At 56.4% G+C, this 25671-nt stretch overlaps 4 protein-coding genes; 2 read left to right on the plus strand and 2 right to left on the minus strand.

The window, feature by feature from the left end:
- The window catches only part of CHC_T00009059001 (exportin 1 (Xpo1)), a gene marked incomplete at its 5' end in the record, with an annotated part of 3387 nt that extends 3 nt beyond the window's left edge, over positions 1–3384 (plus strand). Inside the window, 2 exon segments of the mRNA XM_005716065.1 lie at positions 1–3093; positions 3094–3384. The exon segment at positions 1–3093 is cut by the window's left edge and continues 3 nt beyond it. Of these exon segments, the coding sequence (XP_005716122.1) occupies positions 1–3093 (3093 nt within the window).
- A 36-nt stretch (positions 3385–3420) lies between these two features.
- CHC_T00009547001 (RNA polymerase I, II, III common subunit) lies at positions 3421–4074 on the minus strand. The gene has a single exon (XM_005716066.1). It carries the CDS (start codon positions 4072–4074, stop codon positions 3421–3423), a length of 654 nt encoding a protein of 217 aa, XP_005716123.1.
- A 533-nt stretch (positions 4075–4607) lies between these two features.
- CHC_T00004665001 (hypothetical protein) lies at positions 4608–5503 on the plus strand. XM_005716067.1 is given in 4 exon segments: positions 4608–4705; positions 4706–4816; positions 4942–5469; positions 5470–5503. 2 exon segments carry the CDS (start codon positions 4706–4708, stop codon positions 5467–5469), a joined length of 639 nt encoding a protein of 212 aa, XP_005716124.1. The 5' UTR covers positions 4608–4705; the 3' UTR covers positions 5470–5503.
- Positions 5504–5513: 10 nt separating this feature from the next.
- CHC_T00004666001 (hypothetical protein) lies at positions 5514–10816 on the minus strand. XM_005716068.1 is given in 2 exon segments: positions 5514–5587; positions 5588–10816. The coding sequence occupies 1 exon segment, from the start codon at positions 10814–10816 to the stop codon at positions 5588–5590; it is 5229 nt and encodes a 1742-aa protein (XP_005716125.1). The 3' UTR covers positions 5514–5587.
- Between the last annotated feature and the right edge of the window lie 14855 nt (positions 10817–25671).

Consider the following 25671-nt stretch of genomic DNA (forward strand, 5'->3'; position numbering starts at 1 on the left):
ATTCGCTACAGATGGAAGACGCTCCCTAGATCTACCTGCGAAAGTATCAGAAACTATGTTGTAAACAAGGTCATCGCACTCTCCGAAACAGATGAGAGCCTATCGCGCGACGGAGTGTTTGTTTCAAAGCTCAATCTCATTCTCGTCCAGATCGTCAAACAGGAATGGCCGGATAAGTGGGGTTCCTTTATTTCCGACATTGTGGGTGCCAGCAAGGGGAGTGTCCCGTTGTGTGAGAATAACATGAAGATTATGAGACTGCTTTCTGAAGAAGTTTTCGAGTTTTCCGCAGGGGAGATGACTCAGGATAAGGTCAGCCACCTAAGAACCCGATTTAACGAGGATTTTTCTCGCATCTTCGATCTGTGCCAATATGTTTTCTCTTCGGCCGCAGATCTGCAACAATCGAGACCATCGCTTCTCATTGCCACTCTCAAAATGCTCGAGAAGTTCCTCTCTTGGATACCGGTTGGTTACATTTTCGAGACACAAATCATAGACGTTCTGGTTGGCTTTGTAGCGGTCGACCCGCTGAGGAACGCCACAATGCCATGTCTAGTTGAAATCGCAGGCTTATCAGGGAACATTGTTAGCCAGTACGATGACCGCTTTCGCTTTTTGTTTGTATCTTTCGTGCAGCGCTTGACATCGGTGTGGCCTCTCAATGTCGATATAGCCTCAGCATACGAAGAAGCGGACGATGAAACTCAGGGCTTTGTCATGGATCTTGCGTTGTTTTTCACGAACTTTTTTCGATATCATGTGTCTCTGGTTGATACTGACATGACACCAGATGTACGAAATGCATTTAGAAGTGCTTACGAGTACCTGGTGAAGATTTCGCGCGTACCAGATGTGGAAGTGTTTAAAACTTGCCTTGAATGGTGGTTTAAGCTTGCATCAGATCTTTACGATAATGAGTGTCACATTCCGTCGGCCGCTGAGCGTAGTCGTCCTTTGCTTTTGAACATGCCATCGAGTCCGCAGAGCCCTCCGATGGGAAATATGGTAACAGCGGGTCCGGGATCTGAATTTGTATCGCAGAAACGAGCATTTTATGCGCCAATTCTTTCGGAGGTGAGACACGTGATGATTTCACGCATGGCAAAGCCTGAAGAAGTTCTCATTGTCGAAGATGAAAACGGAGAAATTGTGAGAGAGACAACTAAAGACACAGATGCCATTGCCCTGTATAAGACAATGCGAGAAACCCTCGTCTTTTTGACTCATTTGGACACTACGAACACAGAAAGCATCATGCTTTGCAAGCTTGCCTTGCAGATTGAGAACAGGGAATGGTCCTGGAACAATCTGAATACCTTGTGCTGGGCAATAGGAAGCATCTCAGGGGCAATGGGAGAAGAAGAAGAGAGAAAGTTCCTGGTGACCGTCATCAAAGAACTCCTTATCTTGTGTGAGAATAAGCGCGGGAAGGATAACAAAGCTGTTGTTGCATCAAACATTATGTACGTCGTCGGGCAGTATCCTCGATTTCTTCGGGCACACTGGAAATTCTTGAAGACAGTTGTCAACAAGCTTTTCGAGTTTATGCATGAGACACATCCAGGGGTGCAGGACATGGCATGCGACACTTTTCTCAAAATTGCGCAAAAGTGTAGGCACAAGTTTGTGAGTTTGCAAACAAGAGAGGCGAAGCCTTTTATTGTTGAGATGTTAGAGACGCTTCCCGAAATCATTCAGAAGCTCGAGACACATCAGATCCAATCCTTTTACGAATCATGCGGATGCATTATTGCAAGCGAATCCGATGAGTTGACAAGAAACCAGCTCATCATGAAGCTTTTTGAACTGCCGAATAGCAGCTGGTCTCAGTTGTTGTATTCAGCAGGGGTCTCGGAAGAAGTTTGGTGCCAAAGAGCAAAAATGAAAAACTTCTCTGGCATTCTGCGTACTAACTCTCGCGTGGCCACTTCTCTGGGCTCTCCATACTTAGTGCAACTGGATTACATTTACGGGGATATGCTCAAGGTGTACAAAGCATACTCGGAATTAATACAAAAGGCAGTTATGAACGGGGGTCAATATGCGTCAAAGAGTTCAGATGTCCGGAATATGAGGGCCGTAAAGCGTGAGGTACTCCGCGTCATTGAAACTTGCATCAGCACGCTACACGACACAGACCGGGAAAAAATTCAGGAGAAGGTAATTGAGCCTTTGACAGACGTCGTGCTCGGAGACTACGTGCAATCGGCCCCTGATGTTCGTGAGCCAGCGGTGTTATCACTCTATTCCGCAATTGTTTCTTTTATGAAGGGAAGCTTGTCCACAGCTGCAGTACGGGTGATCTTCAAGTCTCTTGTGGGAGTTACTCTAGTCATGATCAAGAACAACTTTGAAGACTTTCCCGACGCTAGAATCAACTTTTTCCTGCTACTGAGATCAATCAACCATCATCAGTTCGCCTCATTGTTTGCTCTTGATGAAAACCCATCTGCTGCAGAGGCAGAATTTCGGATCATTATCAACGCAATAGCGTGGGCCTTCAAGCACACAGAGCGCAACGTTGCGGAAACTGGTCTGCAAATCCTTCTGGAAATGCTTCGGAATGTTGACTCCTCCCCATTTGCGAACTACTTCTACCGAATTTACTTCAAGTCAATCCTTAATGACATCTTGTATGTCTTGACCGACACCCTTCATAGGCCAGGGTTTAAACTTCATGCCCAGATCTTGATGCACCTCATTGGCGCCGTGGGTTCTGGTCGAATAACGGAACCAATCTGGGATCAACAACAACCGGAAGAAGTCGCACTCGCATCAGCCAATGGAAGTTCTTCTCCCTCAAATGCCCTGTACCTACATTATCACTTGCTCAAGATTTTGAAGGCAGCTTTCCCCAACTTGAGCGATGGGCAAGTGACTGACATTGTCAAAGCACTTCTCTCTGGTTCAGACGACAAGACGTTCAAGGGCCATTTGCGAGATTTTCTTGTTCAGACGAAAGAATTCTCGGCTGGAGACAACACAGACTTGTTTGATGAGGAAAAGCAAATGAAAGACTTGGAGAAGGAGAAAGCAGAGCGAGATAGGCTAGCAAGGACTCCTGGTCTAATAGCGCCTTCCAACATCTGACTTTTCGACTTGCGCAGCCAGTGGCACCGTACTGTTGATAGATCAGGCTGAAATTGCGACTATTGTACAACGGAGACAACAGGTGAATGTAAAGCGTGATAGCGAGCGGGAAGCAGTCCGGAGTGTTGAGAAACTGAAGGATGCAGGGCCCAAATTTTAGCGCGTTTGGTGGTCGAAAGGTTGAGGGTTTGATCGTATTCCGCAATAGATGTCCAAAGTTCCGCCAGAGGTATCTGTCTGTAAATTTACTATCTACCTGCACAGACTCGCGCAGAGGATACAAAACATTTTGAGTTCATGTGTCGTCGAAAGCCGTTGTGAATAACTCTATCCCACACACAACCGGTACGTGACATATCGCCCGGCAGTTTCTGATGGCCGGGTGATTTTGACAACGTTTCCATGAGTAAGCCCATAGTATCTTGCGATCGGATCGGTTTTCTGAATTCTCGGCAGCTGGCTCTCTTTCAACTTATAGCGTCGGAGCAACGCCTTTTTCTCGTCGGCAGAAAGGACGTCGTGCTTCGGCACAAGAATATGTTTGGTTATGTTCACGATAAGTTCGTTTTCGATAAAAATTTCCATTCGAGCCTGGTCTCCAGAGTTGAGCTCGGCAACAGTTTTTTTCGCGTACGGAGTGAGACCTGTTTCCAAGACAATAATCGCGTGACGTACGCCATCCCTTTCCATTCTTTTCCCTCTTTCCAAGAGAGGTTTGACACCCAGGGGTTTGTTTTTGATTTCTTCTGGGAAGAAAACGTATATTTGGTCCTTATCATCATCCTTCTTTTGCCTCAAGAGCGTAAGGGATTCTCTGTTGTAGTTCTGAGTTATAAATTCACGAGCGAAAACTTCACGCGGTTGAAGAAGATCTTCCTCTGAATTTAGCACTGCGTAGCCCCGGTCCGATAACATTTCAAGGATTGTCCGTCGAATTCGGAATAAACGAGAGATATCTTGCTCAGTAGATTCTTCATCCATCTTGAGACCTTTCTGTAATATTGCCCTTTGCCGCAGTATCAAGAAAAACGGATACCCAGTTACTCGCTGGGCTGTCTGAATGAAAAATCGCAAGGTTGGTCTGAGGGCAGACGAAGGTCCTCTACGTAAAGAAGCGATATCACGTTTCAGATATGCGTACTTATTGACTCCTGTGTGGTTCCCTGGGTCCGGGCAAGTCCAAGAAGCCGATGAAAAATGCACGAACAGTGGTCAAGTGGTATCGTCCGCTGGTGCTGCGACCGGGTACGAAGTGGTTCCTAACTTTAACGCAACTGTTTTTAGAGATGCGTGGGATGGTTGCTATGTTCCCAAAACGCTCCCTCATTGGCCAGATTTCTTGAATTCGGGAAAAGTAATACTAAAATATAGTGAAACAGATGATTTAGAGATGATCCGGCCGGAAAAAACAAACTGTGCTGTGTACACAGCACAGCAGTTCACCGGTATTGCAAACAGCGCCATCCCCAAATCCTATCGATCCTGTTGCGCTCGTCTCAAACCAGGAGGGGTATTGAACCTTCACTCCTACTCGGATAGCCACATGATCTGTGTGAACCTGTTCTTCTCATTGCGAGTTTGACATCATTTCCAAGTCGGATTCCAGATCACGATGTCGAAGGAATCGGCAGCGATCACCGGAGCGGTCCAAGTGCCAGACTCGGTCGTGACTATTCCAAATTCGGGGGAGAAGCATCACGGCATTCCGACCGCGGTTTTCTTTGTAAGTTTCATTCTCGAAGCATAACGAATGGTTCACTTTCTCAAAGCAAGGGGACTGACGTCACATCCCGCCTTTTTTTGCGGGCTACTTCGACCCTCCGGTTTTTTTCTTTTCCGCGGCCGTAGGATGATGTCGCTAGTCTTGCTGTGAAAAACACCGCAACAGGGTTAATCGATAAACTTTCTGCCCTCAGTCAAAAGTATCGGTTTTTTGAGGAAAAGCTGTTAAAGAGTCGCGACACTTTGGGAGAAAAGATTGCTGAGGTGCAACGCGCTTTAAAAGCAGTCACGTCCTTGGAAGAGAAGAGCACTAGATCCGGCGACAATTCGTCCGATATCGAGACGCAGTTTGAATTAAGTGATGGGATCTACGTACAAGCCGTTGTGCCTCCATCGAGAGCAGTGTGCTTATGGCTCGGGGCAAACATAATGGTTGAGTATTCATACAAGGAAGCCATTACGTTGCTTACGAAGAACCTGGGTTCGGCTCAAACGAACCTAGCCGAAACAAATGCGGACATTAGTTATTTACGCGATCAACTCAACACAACCGACATTAATTTGTCGCGGGTGTACAACCATCATGTACAGTCGGTGAGGAAGGCTGCAGCGCAAGGGAGTGCTTCGAAGACCGCGATAGGAGCAGCTACGTAGGCTAATTTCGCCCGTAAACCAACTTCTTTCGAAACAGAGGAACGTTTGTAGAGAGATTGGTGCAGACGTGGTGGAGACATAATTTAATGCTTGTTTCGAAGGCAAGATGATTCGTATTCTACGTTGGTAATGCCACTGAGATTGACGTTGCTGGGGATTGATTCCCTACCCCATTTCCTCCTTGTTGTAGCATCGGGGCATCACTTGTCTCCGCTCCAGTAAGGGCCTCTGTAGGCATCAATGTCCCCTCTTGTTTTCTTGGTACCGACTCAGATGTCGCGGCCGTAATGGTAGCCTCAATTCCAGGCACAAACTCTCGCACCACATCAAATGTTGCTTTCCATCGCACGTTCTGGTTTGCTTTGAGCAAACCACAGTCGCACATAACGAGAAGAAGGTTTTTCACGCTCTCTGGTATATGTTCTACAAGGTCGTCATGTTTCTCTGTAGTGGCACCCTGGTTCCATATTTCACTTGTACCACTCTCAATGGCTACCCGAAATACCTCGAGAACTCCAATCCACAATTCCGTAAACGCCTCATCACTGATTCCTCGTGCGATGGCAACGTGATGTTGCAAAAAAGTCTTAGACGTGAGCGTGACTGCTTTCAGTCGTGTCCGGTTGCATGCTAAGGCGACAGATCTCCTCAATTGCTCCTGATGCTCTGTTGAGGTGGCTGCATTCCGCGACCTGCCTCGCATAACCGACGTTCCACTATTCCGCTCTGCCAACAATTTCTTTTGTGCAGTCTGTTCCGCTTCCAGAGTTGCCGCCAAGAAACCATGGGTTGTGAATAATTGTGTCATAAGCGGCAGTAGTACTGTCGATAACGCTCTGTTCCATTGTTCCGCTGACAAAAAATCGGCGGAGCTGCTGGATGCGACAACCCGCTCGAGCACTCCAAGAGCAGAATTTCTGACCTTCCCACGAGGGTCTCGCACAGACGCTGCAAAACCAAGGAACAGAGGGCCCCAGAACTCTGACCACAACTCGTCTTCCATTTGGGGGAGTACAAGTGGTCTTCCGTTTGCTCCAGTGCTTCTTTCAATCCCTGATTTCTTTGAGAATGAGGAGATTCTTTGCGAGAGAAGGAAGAGTAAATCTAGTGCCCTTATTGAAACATCAATAGACAGACATGATGTATACGCAAGGATGGCATGGAGCAGAGGAGTAAATGTTTCTGCACTAACCGCAAATGTGGATGAATGATCTCGAAGCAAACAAGATATTGTATCCAAACCTATCTCTCGAGCTTCGCACTGATACCGAGCTGAACTCTCCAAAATCGACAAAATTGCGTGCCAGCCTGATGTCGAATGAATCCCAGAACCATGCGTTTTCACGATATTGAACACACCCGCAGCGATCGGCACGGATAAAACCTCAGCGGTGTCAGGTGGCAATCGCACTAGGAGATTGAGGCCTCTCAAAACGTCATTTCTTACTTCATCGCGATGAAGGAGTCGGACGCCAACTCGTAACAAGCAAACAACAGCCCTCTCTAGAACAGCAGACGGCTGCGTTGCTGGTGCGATGACTCGAACCAAAAGTCCGTGGAGCGCAGGCCATGGCAAGCGAAGTCTATCGCGATTCTGCAACGTGAGTTCGCACAGCAGGTCAATGCAAAACGCTGTAACAAAACTTCTGGCCTTGCGCTCGTCCCGCTCCTTCACTTGCCCAGTCCACGGTGACGAAAGACCGAACGACGAAAAATCTGACTCCGATTCGGCTGCAGCCAAGGCTCGGTACTTGTTTGTAACACCAGCTATGGCAGAAGAATCACCTTTTGGACTTGGGGGGGCAATTTCATCCCAGTCTAGCATTGACGCTTCCGTTCCATTCGCGTGATCATCGACAACTCTGCTGTTCTTGACTTCAGACCCATTTTCTCCGCCTTCCATGGTCCTGACAGCTGACCTGGCAACGGCATCTGCTAGGTGTTCTAAGGCCGAGGACTGCAAAACTTTTGCCTCGTTGATGATCACATCTTCAATTCGACAACCCGCGATGCATTTTCTGGCAAGCTCTTGGGCTTCGCGCTCTTCTGGACTCTGCATTCTGAGGTAATAAGGAGGTGCATTTGAAGTCTTCCGAATGATGCGGCCGTCACCGTTCACCGCATGGCTACTGCCATACTCATCTTCCTCCTCTGAATCTACCTCTGGCCCAATGGATGCTGCAATCAGCGCAGCCAAAAAGCCATTTGGACGGGATGTTTTTCGCGGTTTTTCATCCTCAGCCTTCGAATCTTTGCATCTGCCTCGCTGCGACGGCCACCACATGGGTACTAACTTCGATGGGGGTAACTCCGTGCTAACACCAGCCAATTCTGGTCCATTACCACCGACTTGTTGTTCAAGGTCGACAGGGAGAAGGTCCAAGGCATGTAAACGCAAAAGGTACGCTACCAAAGACTGCCATCCTTCACTTTGCAGCCAATCTGCACACTGTCGGGAAACCCCTGAAAGCGCGACACACGCCATCTGCGCTTTGATGTCTGTACCAAAACGAGCAATAGCGCCATGCAATGGTCCTTCACGAAGAGTGGTCGCCGTTGCCAAGGACGAAATCACAGCATCAGTGGGGCGGCTCATCTGATACGCAGTTGAGCATCGAGCAATTTCCAGAAAGCCTTCCAAGGCCTTTTGCACGGAGTTTGCATCTCCAGCCTCGTTGAGAATGGCATTCGCTGCCACCACTGCAGATTCCCAAGATAGCGTAAAGATTTCTTCGTTAAACTCCCGATAACTCTCAATACTCGGAAGCGTCTTGTTCCCCATCTGCCTAAGCTGTTCGTCCCAATGAACATCCGTCAGAGCACCGATGCCAGCTTCATCGCTCATTCTGATCTCTACTGCGGCAATAGAACGGTAGATGTCTGCCAAGAACCATTTCGGTAGATCCTCCCCATCATTTATCCCTCTGCTGTTGCGCAAGAAATCTTCAAGGGTCATCTTCTTCCTGATTGAGTCGTTATGCTGGTCTGTATTCAACATGACGACTGAATAGCTCAAAACGTAGGCCGCATCTGCGTTCTTCAAAACCCCCATACGATGCCGGTTTTCCATACAATTTTGAACATCTGAGTGTGCGGGTACGCTCTCAGTTTTCGCCGCGTTGATGTCTCCTCCACCTCGGGTATACCCGTTTGCAGTTTCCTTTGCCTCCGTCCCATGGTGCAGTGCCACTTCTTCAGTATTGCATGCCGAAACAGAAGGCTTGTTCTCCTCACAATATCTTTCCGCAAAGGACTGTACAATGCGATCAATTTTCTGAGCTTCACCAGGCAGCCGAAAGCTTTCCAGAAAAACCCGAAGTGACTCCGTAAATGGTCTGCCCATGAATTGGAAGGTAGCAGTGTAATCTGCCAAGACACGACGTGACAATGCATCTGGTTCACCAATAACCACCCCTATTCTCTGCTTGTTCAAGCCGGGAGTTTCACGCAAGAACCTCACTATTGATTGCACATCGGCCTCCAAGTCTTCCCTCACAGTGCCCAATTCTGAAGTTGTCGTACTGGCTAAACCGTGCTCCTTCAACATTGCAAGTAATCTGGTTGCTTTTTCCAGTTTCTCTGACGAATTAAAAACCTTAGCAGCATGCTGCAGCTTTGCTTTTTGTTTTCGCAATGCCCGGCTCTCTAACAAAAGTGTCCTGTCGCCGTCAGGTTGGTGGACAGATCCATCGGACTGGACCGTCAGTTGCTCGTTGATTGTGTCAATGATAGCGAGGATAGATTCCGCGCATAGCAACGCAGCCGCTCGTGAAAAGCGCGATGATTCAGCATTCGTGGCACCGGTCATAGTCGTGTCGTCATCGTCGCTATCTGCATCGGCCGTTGCGCTTGAAGTGTGATTCGCTCCGCTTGATGAAGCTCGTAAGCGTTTCGATCGTCGTCGAACTCGCCTCGCCTTTGCTGCGTACCCCAGCGCCTTCAGTAAAGGAGCGACAACATCATTGCGCTCGAGATCGCAGTCTGCAATCCTGTATACGACGCATAGTAATCCTGGCGATGACAGGAGTGCTGCTAGCGCTTCCAGTCCAATCTCACGGATAAACGGGTCAATCTCTACGAAACCGTGTACCACGCTTCCACCGCCGGCTGACGACATAGGAGTGCGCCCGTTTCCGTTCGCATTTTCTGCCACGCCGTTTGTATCTGACGGACGAGAGACCATAGGCAGTACGTTCTCGTATCCAGAAATGTAGAACGGGAAGACGCGTTCCAAAAGAGCTAGAAGAAACGGTCCACCGTCTTCCTGAAGCACGTAAACCATCTTCGTAGCCACAGTAAAGGCCGCTGAAATCGTAGAAGGTTGTGATTGAAACATTCCGAGAGAGCGCAGGACCGCCCGTGAACATTGGCTCATGAGGAGGCGCTTCAGTGAAGGAAAGTTTCTAAACTTCGTTCCAGCCGACCCTAAGATTGCCGATAATAGCTGCATCCCCAAAGATCTTTCAGCATGGGAAGTCGCTTGCACCGGGTCTGACATGCGAGCACAGAGCTCCACAACTGCACCAACGATATCGGCAGTCGCACGCCCATGCTGTGAAAAGGAATCCGTGTCTAACGAGAAGCCAAAGACAGGACTATTAACGCCGTCAACAAATAGAGGGGACAACTCTTTCCCAGTTTTGCGAGGCGCCTTGCTAGACTCGCAGATAGTGACAAGATTCTGGCCAATGGCCGTAAATATGTTGACCAAAGCGGCATCAGCAGTTCGCTTGAGAAGATCGGAACCACGACGACGACCGGCCGCAATTCGGAGGCACGCCTCAATAGCGCGCAAAATTGAAGCGTCAGAGAGGAGAGGAAGAGAGAGAGACGTCGCGATGCGAACTACGACTGCACAGATTCTGGCAAGTACAACCTCATCTGCCGCAGGGTCAGTGGCATCAAAACGACAGGCGGAAGCGGCGTCCATGATCGAACTGAGAACCACTGAATATTGAGAGAGTGCTTGGTATTGGATGGCAAGGACAAGAAGACGCGTAGTGATTCTATCCAGCGAGAGCAAAGCCACACCCGTAATAATACCTGAAGCATCCCTCGACTTGACAACTTCGAGAAACGGGTCAAGGGCTGAAAGTAGCGCATCTGGGTGCACAAGCTGGCCTTTTGGAGGCAAGTTGAGGGAGTCCGGGGCTTCCGCACTCGGCGTTCCGCCTTTGACGACGTCACGCAAGGACTTAACCTCTTTGACGAGAGGATGCTCCGCTGGTTGGGAGGCTGCTGCAAATGAAAGAAGATAGCCAAATCGCCTGTTTTGTCGAAGAACGCTAAGTAACTCTCGAGCTTCCCCGAGCAAGGTGACGGAGAGGGGTATTTCTGAAGCTTCCATGTTGGCGTGGGACGAGAAGTGCCTCCAAGTTTCGCGCTCCCCAATCAGATGTGGAACGTCGAGGGGCCTCGAGCAAGGGAGAAATTCCTATGCAATTGATGCAGGCAAGCTGCAACGGCGATTGTGGCTGCCCTGTGCCTCAAAACCGGGTCGACGGAATCGCGGTGGGGAACAAGTTGCGTTTTGTTGGCGATAGCCCTCGGGTCCAAACTCATGCGTGAAAGACGAGGCTGACAGCGCCCTTGTGGGGTGAGGCGGGGTAGAATTTGGAGCGCTAAACTCGTGTGAGCGTATATCTTTCATTCATACATTCCTGTTGCATTACAGAGAGCAATATCAATATTTTCCTATTTTATTTTAATTTTCCTCCACCAGGGCGAAGACACGTGACATAAGTCTCAACCACGTCTAATCCGCAGTTCAGAGGCCCTCCAGATTTAGTACGGGTGCACTAAATTTAACAATTTACGCTTTCAATATTTTTTAAAATATGTTTGCTCAAAATTTTTTTTGCTTGCAGTGCCAGACCGCACACACGCAGTACACGTGGAACAAACACCTAGACAATAACAGGACGCCGTCGTCGTAGCCTGAGGTAAAGGAGTCCCCAGTTGGACATCACCGTCACAGGTTATGGGCCCCACGATACGCTAACCCACGCCCCCGAAACAACATTCTCGTTCACCACCCTCCATACAATCTCGTCCATCTTCCTTCACTCGTCATCTTCATCACCGCATCCTCGCACTCCGAAACTATCCCCGATATCTCCATATCCACCCACCACGGGTCAAAACGGCGACCCCTACCCCTCGCTCCCACCGCCACCAACGGCGACAATCCTTACTCGACGATCAATACACCACACAACAACTGTGGTACAACGCGCGCGTCACCGCATCCGACAACACCATCCCAAACGACACCACACAAAAGTCAATACCCCCCATGGATACAAAATTCCATGTATCTAAATTGGATCGCAACAATCCACTGTTCTGGAAAATGGCCATTGAGTCCTGTGGTACAACTCTCCTCAAACCCTAGCGGGCAAGAAGCTCGGAGGATGAGCCGAGGGAGCTCGCGACGCGAGACGCGCGGCGCGCGGTTACCGAACGGTCGGAGTTGCGAAAAGGGAGTGGCACACTGGCCGGTTACGTGCAGTCGTCCCGACGTGCTAGATCGGAGACGACCGGTAACGGGTTAGAAGCCAACGCGCGAGAGAATACCGAAACGGCAGTACGTAGTTGCGAAAGGGAGGGGGGCAAGTCTGCCCCCCGTGTTTACTGCGAGGACGGTGTCCAGGTCTTAACCCCTCAGAGGGACGCCCGGGACACCTGTCCAATACAGTACCTGTCACTTACTGTGGACCAGGTACTGTACGCGATTGAAAATCTAGCGCCGTCATTACACCACCGCACGGATCCTCACACTACGCGCTTGCATTACACTGCGCGCGCATTATCCCCACACGGTTCCTTACACTACACGTGTACCCAAGCGTACACCTGTCACTTGCTGCGCCCGTTCGGTAATCATACGTATTACACGTGGGCCACGGTGCCCCGTGCCCGCTGCGCGCGGCCGCTCCTACTGTACACCGACGGCCGATCGGTGGTTGTACCACAGACCCCCTTCCTTATCTGTCGCCACATCCTCGTGGCGACCACATTTTCTTCCCAGCGGTCCCCTCGATCTCTTCCACAACCTGTGCGTGCGATGACCTGACGGAAGCCTCTTCGCGCGGACGAGCACGCCTCGTGGCTCTTCACCGACCTGACGGTATATAAGTCGGGTATATCGTCCGATTCGGATAGCGCGGCTTCTGTCTCCTCCCACGCGAACCCCCCAGAACCACCAACTCCAACACAGCACTCCCCCACACTTCACCAACACTCCTCCATTCCTTCCCCAGACGACGACATTCCTTTATCCCAACTCTTCCCACGACCGACCATGGACCACAGCAACACCCCCGTGGACGCGCTTCCGATCGGCGCGCCGTCGAGCCCCATAAGGGCTCCGGCGTTACCCGGGTCGACTCCCGCGTTTCAGCCGCAGCGCGCTCGCCGCGGCGGAACAGAGTCGACCACCAATTTGGCCGAGCCCGCGACGCGCTCGCGAGCTGATGCGTCCGATCCGGTCGCTGCGCCACCGATAGAAGAACGACCGACCTGGCCCTCGCCGCTGCCCTCCGAGGGCGTGGCTCCAAGGACGGTTGAGGCGGGTCCGGCGTACCCCGCGGTACTACCCCCGCCTCCCATGTCGCCGCTGCCTGCCGCGGGCACGGCGTCGCCAAGAGCCGATTTCGGTACTGTGCGCGAGACGCTGGCACCGACGGCTGTCCTGCTCTCGCCGCGAGCCGAGCGGGGGTCGGCGCTATCGCTCGGGCGGGCCTTCACGACCCCCAGCGCGCCGAATTGGCTGAGAAGTGGCGTCAAGTCCGTCCGGTCGCTGCTGCCCGGGTCCTCGATGGACCACCGGCGGCGGCGAGCCCGGCGACGCGCTTCCGGTCGCAAGCCCCCGATGACGGTCGACGAATACGTGCGGCGCCGCCTCTTGGACTCGGCGCGATTCCAGGCAGTCCCTGCGAATCATGCCATCGTGACTCCGTCCGGGCGGGGTAGCGTGGCGCAGCAGAATCGGGCGGGCGCTTGGCAGGCCCGATGGCGACACGTGCCGTGCCGTACACCCGCCGCGGGTGGCAGCGACTTGCTCTACGTCCGGTGCGGTGGCGAGGAGCGGTACCACGTCACGCTCCTCAACCTATTCGGTCGGTACAGGCGCTACGATGGCGCCGTGCCGGACATCCGCTTGGTGGCCTTCCCGCGCCCTTTCGACAACTGGTACAGCATCGCGGACCGCGGCCGGTGGGGCGAGGACGCTGCGCGGGAGAGTCGGCTGCGCTGGCGCCGTGGAGATGACTTTTTCCATATGTGGCACAACACCGAGTTTTTCTCGGTGCCCAGCGCAGCGCGGCGAGGCCTGTATCCTTCGCTCCCTCCGGACTGGCCGGACCTCGAGGCACCGGAGCACCTTTGCGTGCCGACGCCGAGTGCGATGGCCTACGTCGCGGCGCATTGGTTGCCACGCGGTCGAGCGGAGTCAGCCGAAACGGAACGTACGCGCACGCTTGTGCGCGCGATCGTCTTGTCCGAATGGGCGGTGCTCGCGTTGTTGTGCTTCCTTCGGGCTGCCGGCGAGGGGTTGCCGTTCTTCACGAGGTGCCCCGACTCCCGGTTGGCTGCGAGGCGAGACGAGCCGCTCGGTGAGCGCGGCGTGCTCTTCCGCCTCTCGGTGGGGCTGATTGCCCTCATCCGTTCGGTCGGCGTCAAGGAAATCCTCGACGGTACCGCGTACGACGCGGCGCGCGCGGAACAGCTACTGACCTTCACGGCAAGTCTGGACTGGACCGGCCGGCCGGGCTTCGTATGGTTCAGCTGGGCCCGCGGCTGCGCGTTAGACATGCCGCTTTGGGTCAGCGACGAAGCGGGCGCGGTCGGCGACGACGCAGCATACGGAACCGTTGAAGCAGAAGGCCTTTACAAGGCACCGGCCGATGACGGTGGTGGGTCCTCGCTCGCGATCGCTGCCGATACAGTGGCGCCTGTCGCTACGCCCGCGCTACCCGCTCCCGGAGGGTCCACTCGTGTGGGCTCCATCCAGAGCGACTCGCCAAAGGGGGTCGCTCAGGAGCGGCGCGACTTAAGGCGTCCGGTCGGTGAGGCGGGATTTTCGGACCCACCCCCGGTCACTCAGCATATAAGCGCGGTGACCGGGGCCGAAACCGTATCGCGACCAGCAACGATGCCGAAACCTCCCACAAGTCAACCGCTCGGTCGAGTTCCCCCGGAGCGCCTCCGGGAGGAGGCCGCGCTCGCGGCGCTGCAGTACGCTTGCTCCTTTGAGGGGGCGGACGCCCCCTCCTCGGTCGAGGCGGCGCTACTGCAGGCGCGCGATTGGATGCTCCGGGTTCGGCAGCTCGAGAAGACCGTCGCGGTGTTACAGGAATCCTCTGCCGCGGCGACGCGCGAGCGTGCCGAGCATCACGCAAAGTTGCGCTCCGTACAGGACGTCCTTGCGGTGGTGAGCCAACGCCTGGCGGCGCCCCCGATGTCTTCGTCGACAGTCGGGGCCTCGCGCCCCGCGCCCGACGACGTCGAACCGGCGCCCTCGGCGAAGCGCTCGCGCCACTTCTAGACACCGGCTTGCCGAGCGTCTCCTCCCTTACGTAGTACAGTAGGGGCATTGCCCGGATTAAACGAAACCGATTATCGGTGCTCTTCTTCCTCGCCAACTTGCGCAATTAAATCGTACTTCGGGCTACGCTTCCCCCCCTCCTAAGGTAAATAAAAATCGTAGCCCGGTTCCGCGAACGGTATTGTACGCGCGCGGGCGAGACGGAGCCGATGGCACCGACACTGGAAAACCGCAAATCGGACGGCTTTGGGCCGGAAACCATCGATGGACGTCGCCCCCTTGTCGGTTCGATCCTGTAGCGGTGCGCGTGCGAACACGAGCGTCCGAGCGGTTCGGTGTGAAGCCGCGAAGCGTCGCGTTATGCCTGCGTAGGTTCTCCGCGTTGGCGCGTGCGCCAATACCGATCGATAAACGGTTGCGGGAGCCCATCGGCGGGCTCATAGGTGTCGTCGGAAGCGGTATATCCATACCAGCGGACCTTGTACTGGATCCTGCCCCGCGCGGTACGGTGTCCGACGATGCGGTCAACGACGTACTCCGCGCTCGGGGCGGCTGCGGGGACTTCCGATTCGGTCGACGCTGCGAGGGTGACGATATCCCCCGGCCCGCGTGGCATCTTCGTCACGCGGTCGATGCTCACGCGATTCTCCACGCCGTCCTGTTCGATCAGGACCGTGGTGTCCGTAACGGAGCGCACGCGAAATGGACCCTCTGTCTTGGGTAGAAGCTTGACAGAGAGGTCGTCCGTATCGGTCGGACTTCGCGCACGCGCGCGGCGCTCGACGCTTGTCAACGGACGTGGCGGGCGGTCCACGTACACGAAGTCGCCCGCCTTGACGACCGGCCGAAAGCGGACCTTCTTGTCGAAATTGTCCTTGTACCGCTTTTGCGAAGCGGTAAGTTTCATCCGTGCGCGGTCGAGAGCGTCGCGGAGCTTGCGCAGCGTGGCCCTCTTGTACTGTACCGGGGTACGCGGGTCCTCTAGATGGGTCCCCGCGCCCTGCGGTACAGTTCCGGGAAGGATCAATCCAGACGGTGGCCGCATCAACACCAGGTCGAACGGAGTGGTCTCCGTCGACCGGTGGACCTGCGTATTGTACGCGAAGGTCAGCGGCTGCACGTAGTTGTCCCAATCGCGCTGGTGCTCCTCCACGTAATGTCGGAGACGTTGCACCAGCGTGCGATTGAACCGTTCGGTTTGCCCATTCGTCTGGGGGTGGTAGGCCGTCGTGAGATAATGCCTCACCCCCAGGAGGGCGCATACCGCATCGAAGAATTTAGCACCGAACTGCGGACCGTTATCGGTGAGCACGTAGCGCGGCGCTCCGTAGACGTAGACCCAGTTGTCTAGGAACGCATTAGCGACGACCGAAGCGGTGGTAGTCCGTAGCGGTATGCTGCGCGTAAGCTTGAAAAACCGATCGGTAATAACCAGCACGTGTTGGTTCCCGTGCGCGGTCTTGGGCAGCGGGCCCAGGAGGTCCATCGCGACAAACTCCATGGGGCCCGCCGCGGGGAACAGCTTGAGATCCTTCTGGTTCTTGACAGGCGTCCCGCGGGTAGCAGCGCACGACGCGCAGTTCCGTACGGTCGCAAACGCATCGTTGGCCATGTGTGGCCAGTAGTACTCCCTTCGCAGGGTGTAGTACATGCGCGTTCCCCCCGGATGACCGGCTAACCTCGGATGGTGTGCCAGGTACAGTACCCGGGGGCGTAACCGATTCGGTACCACGCGTTGTAGGGTCCCATCGAGCGGGGACTTCCTTACAAGGAAACCGTAGCGGTCGACGTCAAACTTAGAACTAGGCTCTCCGACCGTTTCGGCAGCGACGCGACAGAACGCGTCGTCCGCCTGCTCGCGTAGGAAATCCTCAACCGAGATGGACGCCACGTCGCGTTCCTCGGGAGTTACCGCGAGCGCGTGAAATCCGTCCGGACGGTCTTGTGTCGGGTCCCAGTGCACCTTGTCCAGGAGGGGCTCGCTGCCTTCCTGCGACTGGACAACGAAGCACGGGACCTCGTCATCGACCGGAGCGGTGTCACCGCCGTCGGTGCGTAGGCGCGAGACGCCGTCCGCGAGTTGGTGCTTGACGCCCGGGCGGTACTGTACGTCGTAGTCGTACTCCGCCAAGCGTAGGCGCCAGCGTGCGAGCCGCCCGGAACTGTCCGCCAGATTGAGGACCCAGCGCAGGGCCTCATGATCTGTGCGGAGATTAAACGTGCTTCCGTACAGGTACGGCCGTAGCGTGAGAATGCTCCACACTACGGCCAAGCATTTCTTCTCGGTGGTCGTATAGTTGCGTTCCGCGTCTGTTAGCGCGCGGCTCCAGTATCCGATCGGTAGGCGACACCCGTCGGGCTGCTCCTGTAAAAGTGCGCAGCCCACTTGGTGTCCGCACGCGTCGGTGTCCAGCGTGTACTTCTGATCGTAACGGGGCAACGCGAGAATTGGCGGTGACACGAGGCGCTTCTTCAGCGCCTCAAATGTTTCGTATTCCGCATCGGATAGGACCCCGAACTCGAAGGGCTGATTTTTGCCGGTCTTCCGATTAAGCGGTGCGGCGATCTTCGCGAAGCCCTTGACGAATCTCCTGTAGACATTACACATACCGAGAAAGGACCGTAGCTCCGTTTGGTTAGTTCGCGCGCGCGCCCGCTCGATCGCGACAACGTCACGACGCTCGACCTCCAGCCGTCCCGGTCGGATAATATGACCCAGGTAGGTAACCGACGTATCGAAAAACGCGCACTTCGATAGTTTTAGCGATACGCCGGCGTCTTGTAGCAAGCGTAGTACCTCGCGCACGTGTTCCATATGTTCCGTAACGGTTCGCGAGTAGACAATGACGTCATCAAGGTAGACCAACGCGGTCTACCATTTCACGCGGGACAGGATGATGTCGACCGCTCGTTGAAATGTCGCGGGCGCGTTTTTGAGACCGAACGGCATGCGTAGAAAGCGGTAGAGGCCCGAATGCGACGCGAACGTTGTTTTATCGCGGTCCTCCTCGGCGATCTCCACCTGCCAATACCCGCTATTACAGTCTAGCGTGGTAAAGACAGTGGCATCGCCGAGCGAGTCGATACATTCGTCCATGCGCGGTAGTGGGTAGGAGTCGCGAACCGTAACGGCGTTTAGCTTGCGGTAGTCCACGCAGAACCGCATGGTTCCGTCCTTTTTAGGGACGAAGACCACGGGGCTCGCCCACTCGGCCGATGTCGGTTCGATGACTCCCGCGCGCAGCATGCGGTCGATTTCCTTCTTCTCCTTCTCGCGCGCGATGGGTCCGGCTCGGTAGGGTGCTTGGTAGATCGGCTTCGCACCGGGCTTCAGCTCGATGCGATGCTTCGTAGCATCGATCTTACCCAAGTGGCCGGACCACATGTCCTTGAACTCGGACAGCATGTCCATAATTTCCGACCGGACGGTACTGTCTTCTGCACCAATATGGACGTCTTCTTCCCACGAGCGGGTCTTCTCCGCGTCCGTATCGGTCCGCTCATCCGCGTTAGCGGGATTTAATTCTGCCATCGTCCGTAACGGGTCCTTCTCGTCGCGCACATTCCCCCGCGGGTGAGGAATTCATCCTGCCTTCGTCCGTAGCGGATCCTTCTCGTCGCGCACATTCCCCCGCGGGTGAGGAATTCATCCTGCCTTCGTCCGTAGCGGATTCTTCTCGTCGCGCACATTCCCCTGCGGGTGAGGAGGATTGTCTTCTGCTCTCGTCCGTAACTGGTTGTTCGCGTCGCGCTTGTTCCTCCGTAGCGGTCGAGGAATTATTTTTGTTCCCTCCCCCTTCCTTAGCGTCGGCCTCTCCGGGGACCGGCACGCCAAGTGTCAGGATGTGTGTGGGGGATGGCAACGCGAGACCAACAACGGTATGCTTGGGGACGTGGGCCGCGCGGCTTCCGAAGTTGCTAACAAGCACCGTAAACGGCTCGCCCGGGAAGAGGTCCATGACCCCCTGGGCCATCAGGCATAAATTCTTATGCGCCGTTTTGGGGTGGTTTTGCAGGAAGCAAAGCCCCCCAACCGGTGTTGCGACGCGTACCATCGCTTGGGTCATCGGGGGTATCGTGACCCCCTTGACCACGCGAATTTTCCGTGACGGTATGTTCGTCGGGAACTGCGCGCGCTTCCGGTCGGCCGAATTTTCCTCCTGCGGGAGCTGCTGCGACGGTCCCCTCGAGGCCATCTTGCGGTCGTGCCTCGAGGGTGTGACTCCCGTCAGCGCTACGGACGGCGCATGATGGAACAGCACCTTCCTCTGCGGTGGCAGGATCGCCTTCACGTGGCGATCCAGGAACGTGGTTCCGAGGATACAGTCCACCGCGAGGTTGGTGACGACCAAGAACGGAACCCGCGCGACGAACTCACCAATCCGGACGTACAGTTTGAGCTCGCCGAGGGCCTTCATCGACCTATTCGAAGCGTCGATGAGCGGCGGGCTTCGCGCGGACTGGATGGCAGCGCGCCACGGTTCTGCCACACAGCGTAGGTGGATTAGATTCGGGCCGGCGCCCGAATCTAGAACCGGCGTGGTGGCACGCATCATCGCGCGTCGTTGTCCGACCGTTGCGGTGACCTTATAATTTTGCTTCTTGAAGAAGCAAATTGCCGCTTCGTCCGTTCGGCTCTGCGATGGCGTGCGTACCGAAGCGGTCGACGGGGTGCCTTGTTTATTGAGGCTTGGCACGGGGAGGATCTTCGACGCCTCTACGCGTCCTCCCCGGCTTCCCCCGTCAACCCAAGGTCCTCGGGCCCCTCGTCCGTCAGCGGTAGCGCGGGTTCTTCCGATTGGACGGCCTCGCGCGTCTCGACCACGTTGATGCCCGTGGGAGCCTGCGCACGCGAATTTCGCCACGCGGTCGGCGGTTGGCGCTCGAACGGCGAACCCGGGCGGAGACCTTGGCGGATCTGAAGCTTTTGATAATTGGCCTCGCGGGCCTGCAAAAGCTTCGAACGCAGCGCGCTGTCCGCCACCACAGGACATTGCTCCTGTCGGTGGGTCAGGTCCAGACAGAACCGACACGGCGGGGGTCCAGGTAATCCTTGGTTGAAGAACCGGACCCGCTGGTTCTGTACTGGCCTTCCATACGGATGTGCGCGCGCGTTACCGTGTTGGGCGGGCGCCATCGGCGCGCCCGCCGGGGACGAGGCAGGTGACGGATGGTAGCTAGTCGGCGGCGAGCTAAGCGAGCTCGGCGCCGCCGACTGGTCCGTCACCGCCAGTATCTCCTCCGTTTCGGTTCCGCGTGCTGTCGGGAGTTCAGACAGGGACTCGACCGACAGCACGGGCCTTGTCCGCGCGTTGCGCGTGAATCTTCTTACCGAATCGGACGGTGCTTGAGGCGACGCGAAGGAGGTCGCCTGTCTTCGAGCCGAGCGGTGCGTCTCGCCTATCGCTTGCGCGTAGCGTGCCACTGCTTGGTAGTCCACGCCCGGATGCGTCGCGAGATAATTCCGCACCTGCGCGCACGTCGCTGGCAGAAGTCCCTCAACAAAAAGGGACTTCAGGCGCCTGTCCGAAAATACGGTTCCGCAGCGCAACGCCTTGTCCCACAACTGGTTACTGTACACCTCCTCCGTCATATTAGAGCTCTGACGGAAGGAGGTGACATCACCGACCGCTTCGGAAATAACTTCGTCGGTCGCGTACGTGCGCAATAAAAAGTTAATAACTTCCGCGTAGGTTTCGAGCATATCGCGCTGCTCCGCATCGACCGCCATGGTGTTCCCGTGTAGCCTGGACTGGAGCAAGGCGTGAGCCTGCCCAGTCAAATAGAACTGGAAACACCACACGGCCGCGCCTTCGCTGACCCCATTGTGGTCGCAGGCCATCTTAAAGCGCGCGAGGAATCCTAGCACCGCGATTGGATCTTGACCACCGAATGTGTGGGTTTTTAGCTGGACGTCCAACTTCTTCCGATATCGGTTAACTCGCCGCGCGGTACTGGCGTCGTAGCGCGCGCTGCGATTTTCCAGCCTATACGTGCGGTAGTCGACGGCCTTGGTGAACAGGTCGTTCAGCGGCCTGATCACCGGCAACCGTTTCGGATCCCGCCTCGGGGCAGACCAGCGGTCTCTGCCCCTGCGATGGCGGTCTCCTTCTCCGCCGGGGCTACTGTAGCCCTCCGGATCGGAGTCTTCTCGCCGGAACCGACGTCGGTCGCGCCCATTGCGGCCTCTACGGTCGCTTCTGCGCGATCCGTCCGACTCGGTGTCCTCGTCATCGGAGGGGTATCCACCTCCTCCGGCATCGCGGTATCGCGTATAGCGTCCTTCGCAGTTATCATCGGAGGGGTAACCGACCCCTCCGGCATCGCGGTATCGCGCGTAGCGTCCGTCGCGGTTCTTGCGCGTCGCCCTGTGGCGACGTCTTGTGTCTTCTTCCTCGGAGGGGTTTTCTGTACCCTCCGAGGTGTAGCCTTGAGCGCCGGGTGCGCTTCTTCTGCTCGACCGATACGGCTGTCGCTTTTCTGTCGCGAAGCGCCCCAGGCGGTTTTCTGTCCCGCGGGGGCCGGCCGTATCGGCGAGTACGGGAGGGCCATTTTCTGTGGGCCCTCCTGTAGCACCATAAATTGGTGGGAGGTAAATGGTCTTACCCTCCGGGTGAGGGGCCATTGTACCGATCCCGGGTGCGGCGCCGATCGGTTCAGCGTGCGTTAGCGTAGGATCTGGAGCGGTTGAGTCGCGCTGTTCGCGTGCGTCGACTCCTGCTCCGGCGAAGGTCGTGGCCAGACGATTGGCCACGGCGGAGCTGATCGCTCCCTTTAGAGCCGTACCGGACGGGGATTCTTCATCCACAGTGGTGAGCGCGGTCACCACCTCGCATTGGACTTGAGCGGGTAGAAGTTCGTCCAAAAGCGGTGGTATCGCGCTGCGTACGTGCGCGTCCACGAGCGCGGGCACCGTTCGGTCGAGGCATACGCGCGCTACCTGGGGGAGTTCCGTAGCGAGGAACTCCTCGACCCAGGCCTGGATGCGCGGCTGAATCGCGTCGACCATCCATTGGACGCGATTCTCAGTGCCTGCCGACCCGGCCGGCGTGACATCCGATGCGGACGCTCGCGTGCGGCCCGGTCGCGGTGGCGGTCGCAGCAGGGCTTCCGGGTTCTCCACCCGGGGCGCGGTGCGCCACTGCCACTGCGGGTGCTCAGACGCCCGGAGGCGGAGTCTGCCCCTTGATCCGGTCGGTTCATCGTCGAATACGCTTCGCGATCGACGCGGTGATTTCTCAACCTTTTCCGTCCGTACGGTTCTGCGCAGAGCGGGCGTCAAGGCGCGCGGCTCTACCTCGAGAGTTGTACCCCTCCACAAGAGTACCAAAATGTGGTACAACTCTCCTCAAACCCTAGCGGGCGAGAGGCTCGGAGGATGAGCCGAGGGAGCTCGCGACGCGAGACGCGCGGCGCGCGGTTACCGAACGGTCGGACTTGCGAAAAGGGAGTGGCACACTGGCCGGTTACGCGCAGTCGTCCCGAGGTGCTAGATCGGAGACGACCGGTAACGGGTTAGAAGCCAACGCGCGAGAGAATACCGAAACGGTAGTACGTAGGCGCGAAAGGGAGGGGGGCAAGTCTGCCCCCCGTGTTTACTGCGAGGACGGTGTCCGGGTCTTAACCCCTCAGAGGGACGCCCGGGACACCTGTCCAATACAGTACCTGTCACTTACTGTGGACCAGGTACTGTACGCGATTGAAAATCTAGCGCCGTCATTACACTACCGCACGGATCCTGACACTACGCGCTTGCATTACACTGGGCGCGCATTATCCCCACACGGTTCCTTACACTACACGTGTACCCAAGCGTACACCTGTCACTTGCTGCGCCCGTTCGGTAATCATGCGTATTACACGTGGGCCACGGTGCCCCGTGCCTGCTGCGCGCGGCCGCTCCTACTATACACCGACCGCGGATCGGTCGTTGTACCACACCAAGCCTTGCCGCCTATCGCCGGAAGTAGGCGGCAAGTGGACCGCGTATCGTACGCGGACGAACAGGACCGTGGAGGAGCCGCCCGCGGATCCGGAGAACCGATGTTCTCCGTCGATCCCCGCTGGAGCGGCTACCCGCCGGCGATTTACGCCGAGCGTCCAGGTCCGGTAGTCGTCCGTACGCTACCGGTTACCTCCTTCGACACGCTGGGTCCCGCTGAACCCGGGCTCGAGCCGGTACATACGATGATCCAAGAGTTCAGCGCCGTTGCTGACTATCGTATGTACCACTTGGATAACACCTCGAGGCTCGTTACCTCGGGTGACGCGGGACGGATCCCGAAGTACTTCCAACGCTGACGTGGGATTCGTCCCACAATTCGCAGCTTCGACGGTACCGACCCGATCCAGCTGCCGCCGTTCTTGAAGGATATCCGAATCACCTTCAACTTGCAACACCTGACCGAAGGTGTTGCAGTACGAGTCCTCGCGCACTTCCTCGAGCGCGACGCGGAGCGCCTGTATACGAGTTATACGATGCGTGGCCTCCGCGCCGGCCAGCTCCACGACGACGTGAGCTGGCCGGGGCTCGTGAATCAATTCTTGAAACGCTACCTCACGGACGACGTGTTAGGTGAAGCGTACGACGCTGTCGCTACGGCGCGACAGCAATCGCATGAGACGGAATGCACGTTTGCTGACCGACTCGAGACTGCCGCGTTCCGATGCACGGCAGTCTTCTCCGAACAGTCCCTCGCGCACTACTTCGTGCGGGGACTTGCACCGGCAACCCGTGTCGCAGTTTCCGAAACTGTGCAAAGGCTGCCAGGCAGTCAGAAGACCGATCTTCCGACCATCCGCCGCATCGCCACGGCGGAAGGTACAACGTACCGCGCTCGGCGCGGTTTACCTCTGCCGGATCCGAAACCGGCAAGGAGGGCTGGCAGGACTACGAAGTCCGCCGCGACAAGTTCGCCCTCCTTGACACTCCATATCGGGGAGGATGAGTGGCAGGCCGACCCTGTCCTCATTACGCCAGTAGCAGGGCCCGTGGGGGCACAAACCCCCTCACCGATGTCGACCGGAACGACATCGAGTTACGCGACCGCATTCGCGGCCCCTCCGAGAGTGGCAAGGGGCACGGACCCCCGCGTCGCCGAGCTCGGTATCTCGATTCGAGATAAGGGAAGCGCCTCGCCTCGCGTGCCCCTCCTCACCGATGAGGAGGCGCGGCACGCGGCGACCTTCGCCTCAACGGACGGCAGCGCGTACGTGTGCTGGCTATGCCGTACGTAGGGACACACCATGTACGCCTGCCCGTTCTTGTCGCCAGAACAACGGATGTTCACGGCGTACAGGAACTACCGCTACCAGATGGAGACGCGCCCCGGTTCGCGTAATCTCCTCCGGCAGGCGGCGGGCGAGGGCCGTCCCCCGCGTCAAGGTTTCCCGAACCGACCGGGTGGGGTCGCACGCGTCGCCCCCCGTGGAGGCGGGTACCGTCGTAACGAAGTCGATCGTCGGGATCGACCTGCCTACCGGCAGGCGGACACAAGGTACCCGCGCCAAGGAGAGAGAGGGGACCGAGACCGTTCTCGGTTACCCCAACAGGTACAAAATGCGATAATTTACCTGCAAGACTGGGTAGAGGATCCGTACCCTCTACCCACGGAGGGTCACGAAGGCGAGCCGACTCGCTTCGTCCCCCATATCCTGCGACGATTGGACGGCGCAGGTCAACGCCCGGAAGTACCCGAATACTTCGCCACGGCCGCCGAGCCGCAGTGGGGGAATCGCCCCGACCCACGCGGCCGGCTACCGGAAGAAGACCTGGCCGTCGATAGCCAGGAGGTTAGCTCCGATAGCACGGGTAGTTCGAGAAAAGGGTAAAGACGGTTACGTACACGCGGTCGCGTGAGCCGTCTTTTCCCCACGAACTAGACTCGACCCCGCGTGCTCGCCAAGGACACGGGGGGTACTGTCCGATAATACATCCCCCGCTACCGGAGGCGAGCACGGGAGCTCCTGTAATGCCGATACAGGAGATAGCGCACGTCGAGGCCCCCGAAGGCCCGACGTTAGGAGGACAAGACACCGGGACAGCCGACTTCCCGGTGAGGCGTAACGATGGCGACGGGGGCAACGACGACCGAAAAGATTCGGGCGACCCCCTGACTCCCGCGAGCCCAAGGTTGCCGGAGAAGGGTCCGTGTCGTACGGACTCGAATAATCTGAGGGGCGTCACCGATCCGCGGACGCCCCAAGAAAGGGGGAGAAGGAAACGCAAGCGGGGCCAGCCCCGAAATCGAAGGCCCCGGCGGAACGACCTCACCGATAAGGCCGCCCCGAAGGTTGTCGACGGCGTCATTTGCCTTATGACGTCGAAGATTTACAACGTCTTCGGCTCGATAGCCACAGAGGGAAATGCATTTAAACCCCGCACGATCGCCGTTGATACGTGCTCGGGGTACAATCTGGTGAGGAAGGCCGACCCTCTCCCCGATTGGACGCGTTACGTCGTGCACGACGCACCTCTGCCACGATTGGCAGGCGCGAATAGCAACCCCCTCAAGCTTTTGGCCGTCGTCCGCCTGGCCGTGTGGTTGAGGAACACGGTGTTCCGAATTCCGTTCGTAGTCGCGGACCAGCTCGCCGTGCCGGTCCTCCTCGGCACGGCCTTCATCGATACGCACGTGCGATGTATCGACATCGAG

This window comes from Chondrus crispus, genomic scaffold (genome assembly GCF_000350225.1).
Source record: "Chondrus crispus Stackhouse genomic scaffold, scaffold_24, whole genome shotgun sequence".
Taxonomy (NCBI): domain Eukaryota; phylum Rhodophyta; class Florideophyceae; order Gigartinales; family Gigartinaceae; genus Chondrus; species Chondrus crispus.

Excerpts from the sequence above, each read along its gene's own strand:
- CHC_T00009547001 (XM_005716066.1), bottom strand. The coding sequence starts at position 4,074 with ATGGATGAAGAATCTACTGAGCAAGATATCTCTCGTTTATTCCGAATT.
- CHC_T00004665001 (XM_005716067.1), top strand. The coding sequence starts at position 4,706 with ATGTCGAAGGAATCGGCAGCGATCACCGGAGCGGTCCAAGTGCCAGAC. Across the intron at positions 4,817-4,941 it reads TTCCGACCGCGGTTTTCTTT|GATGATGTCGCTAGTCTTGC; the intron begins GTAAGTTTCATT and ends CCGCGGCCGTAG.
- CHC_T00004666001 (XM_005716068.1), bottom strand. The coding sequence starts at position 10,816 with ATGGAAGCTTCAGAAATACCCCTCTCCGTCACCTTGCTCGGGGAAGCT.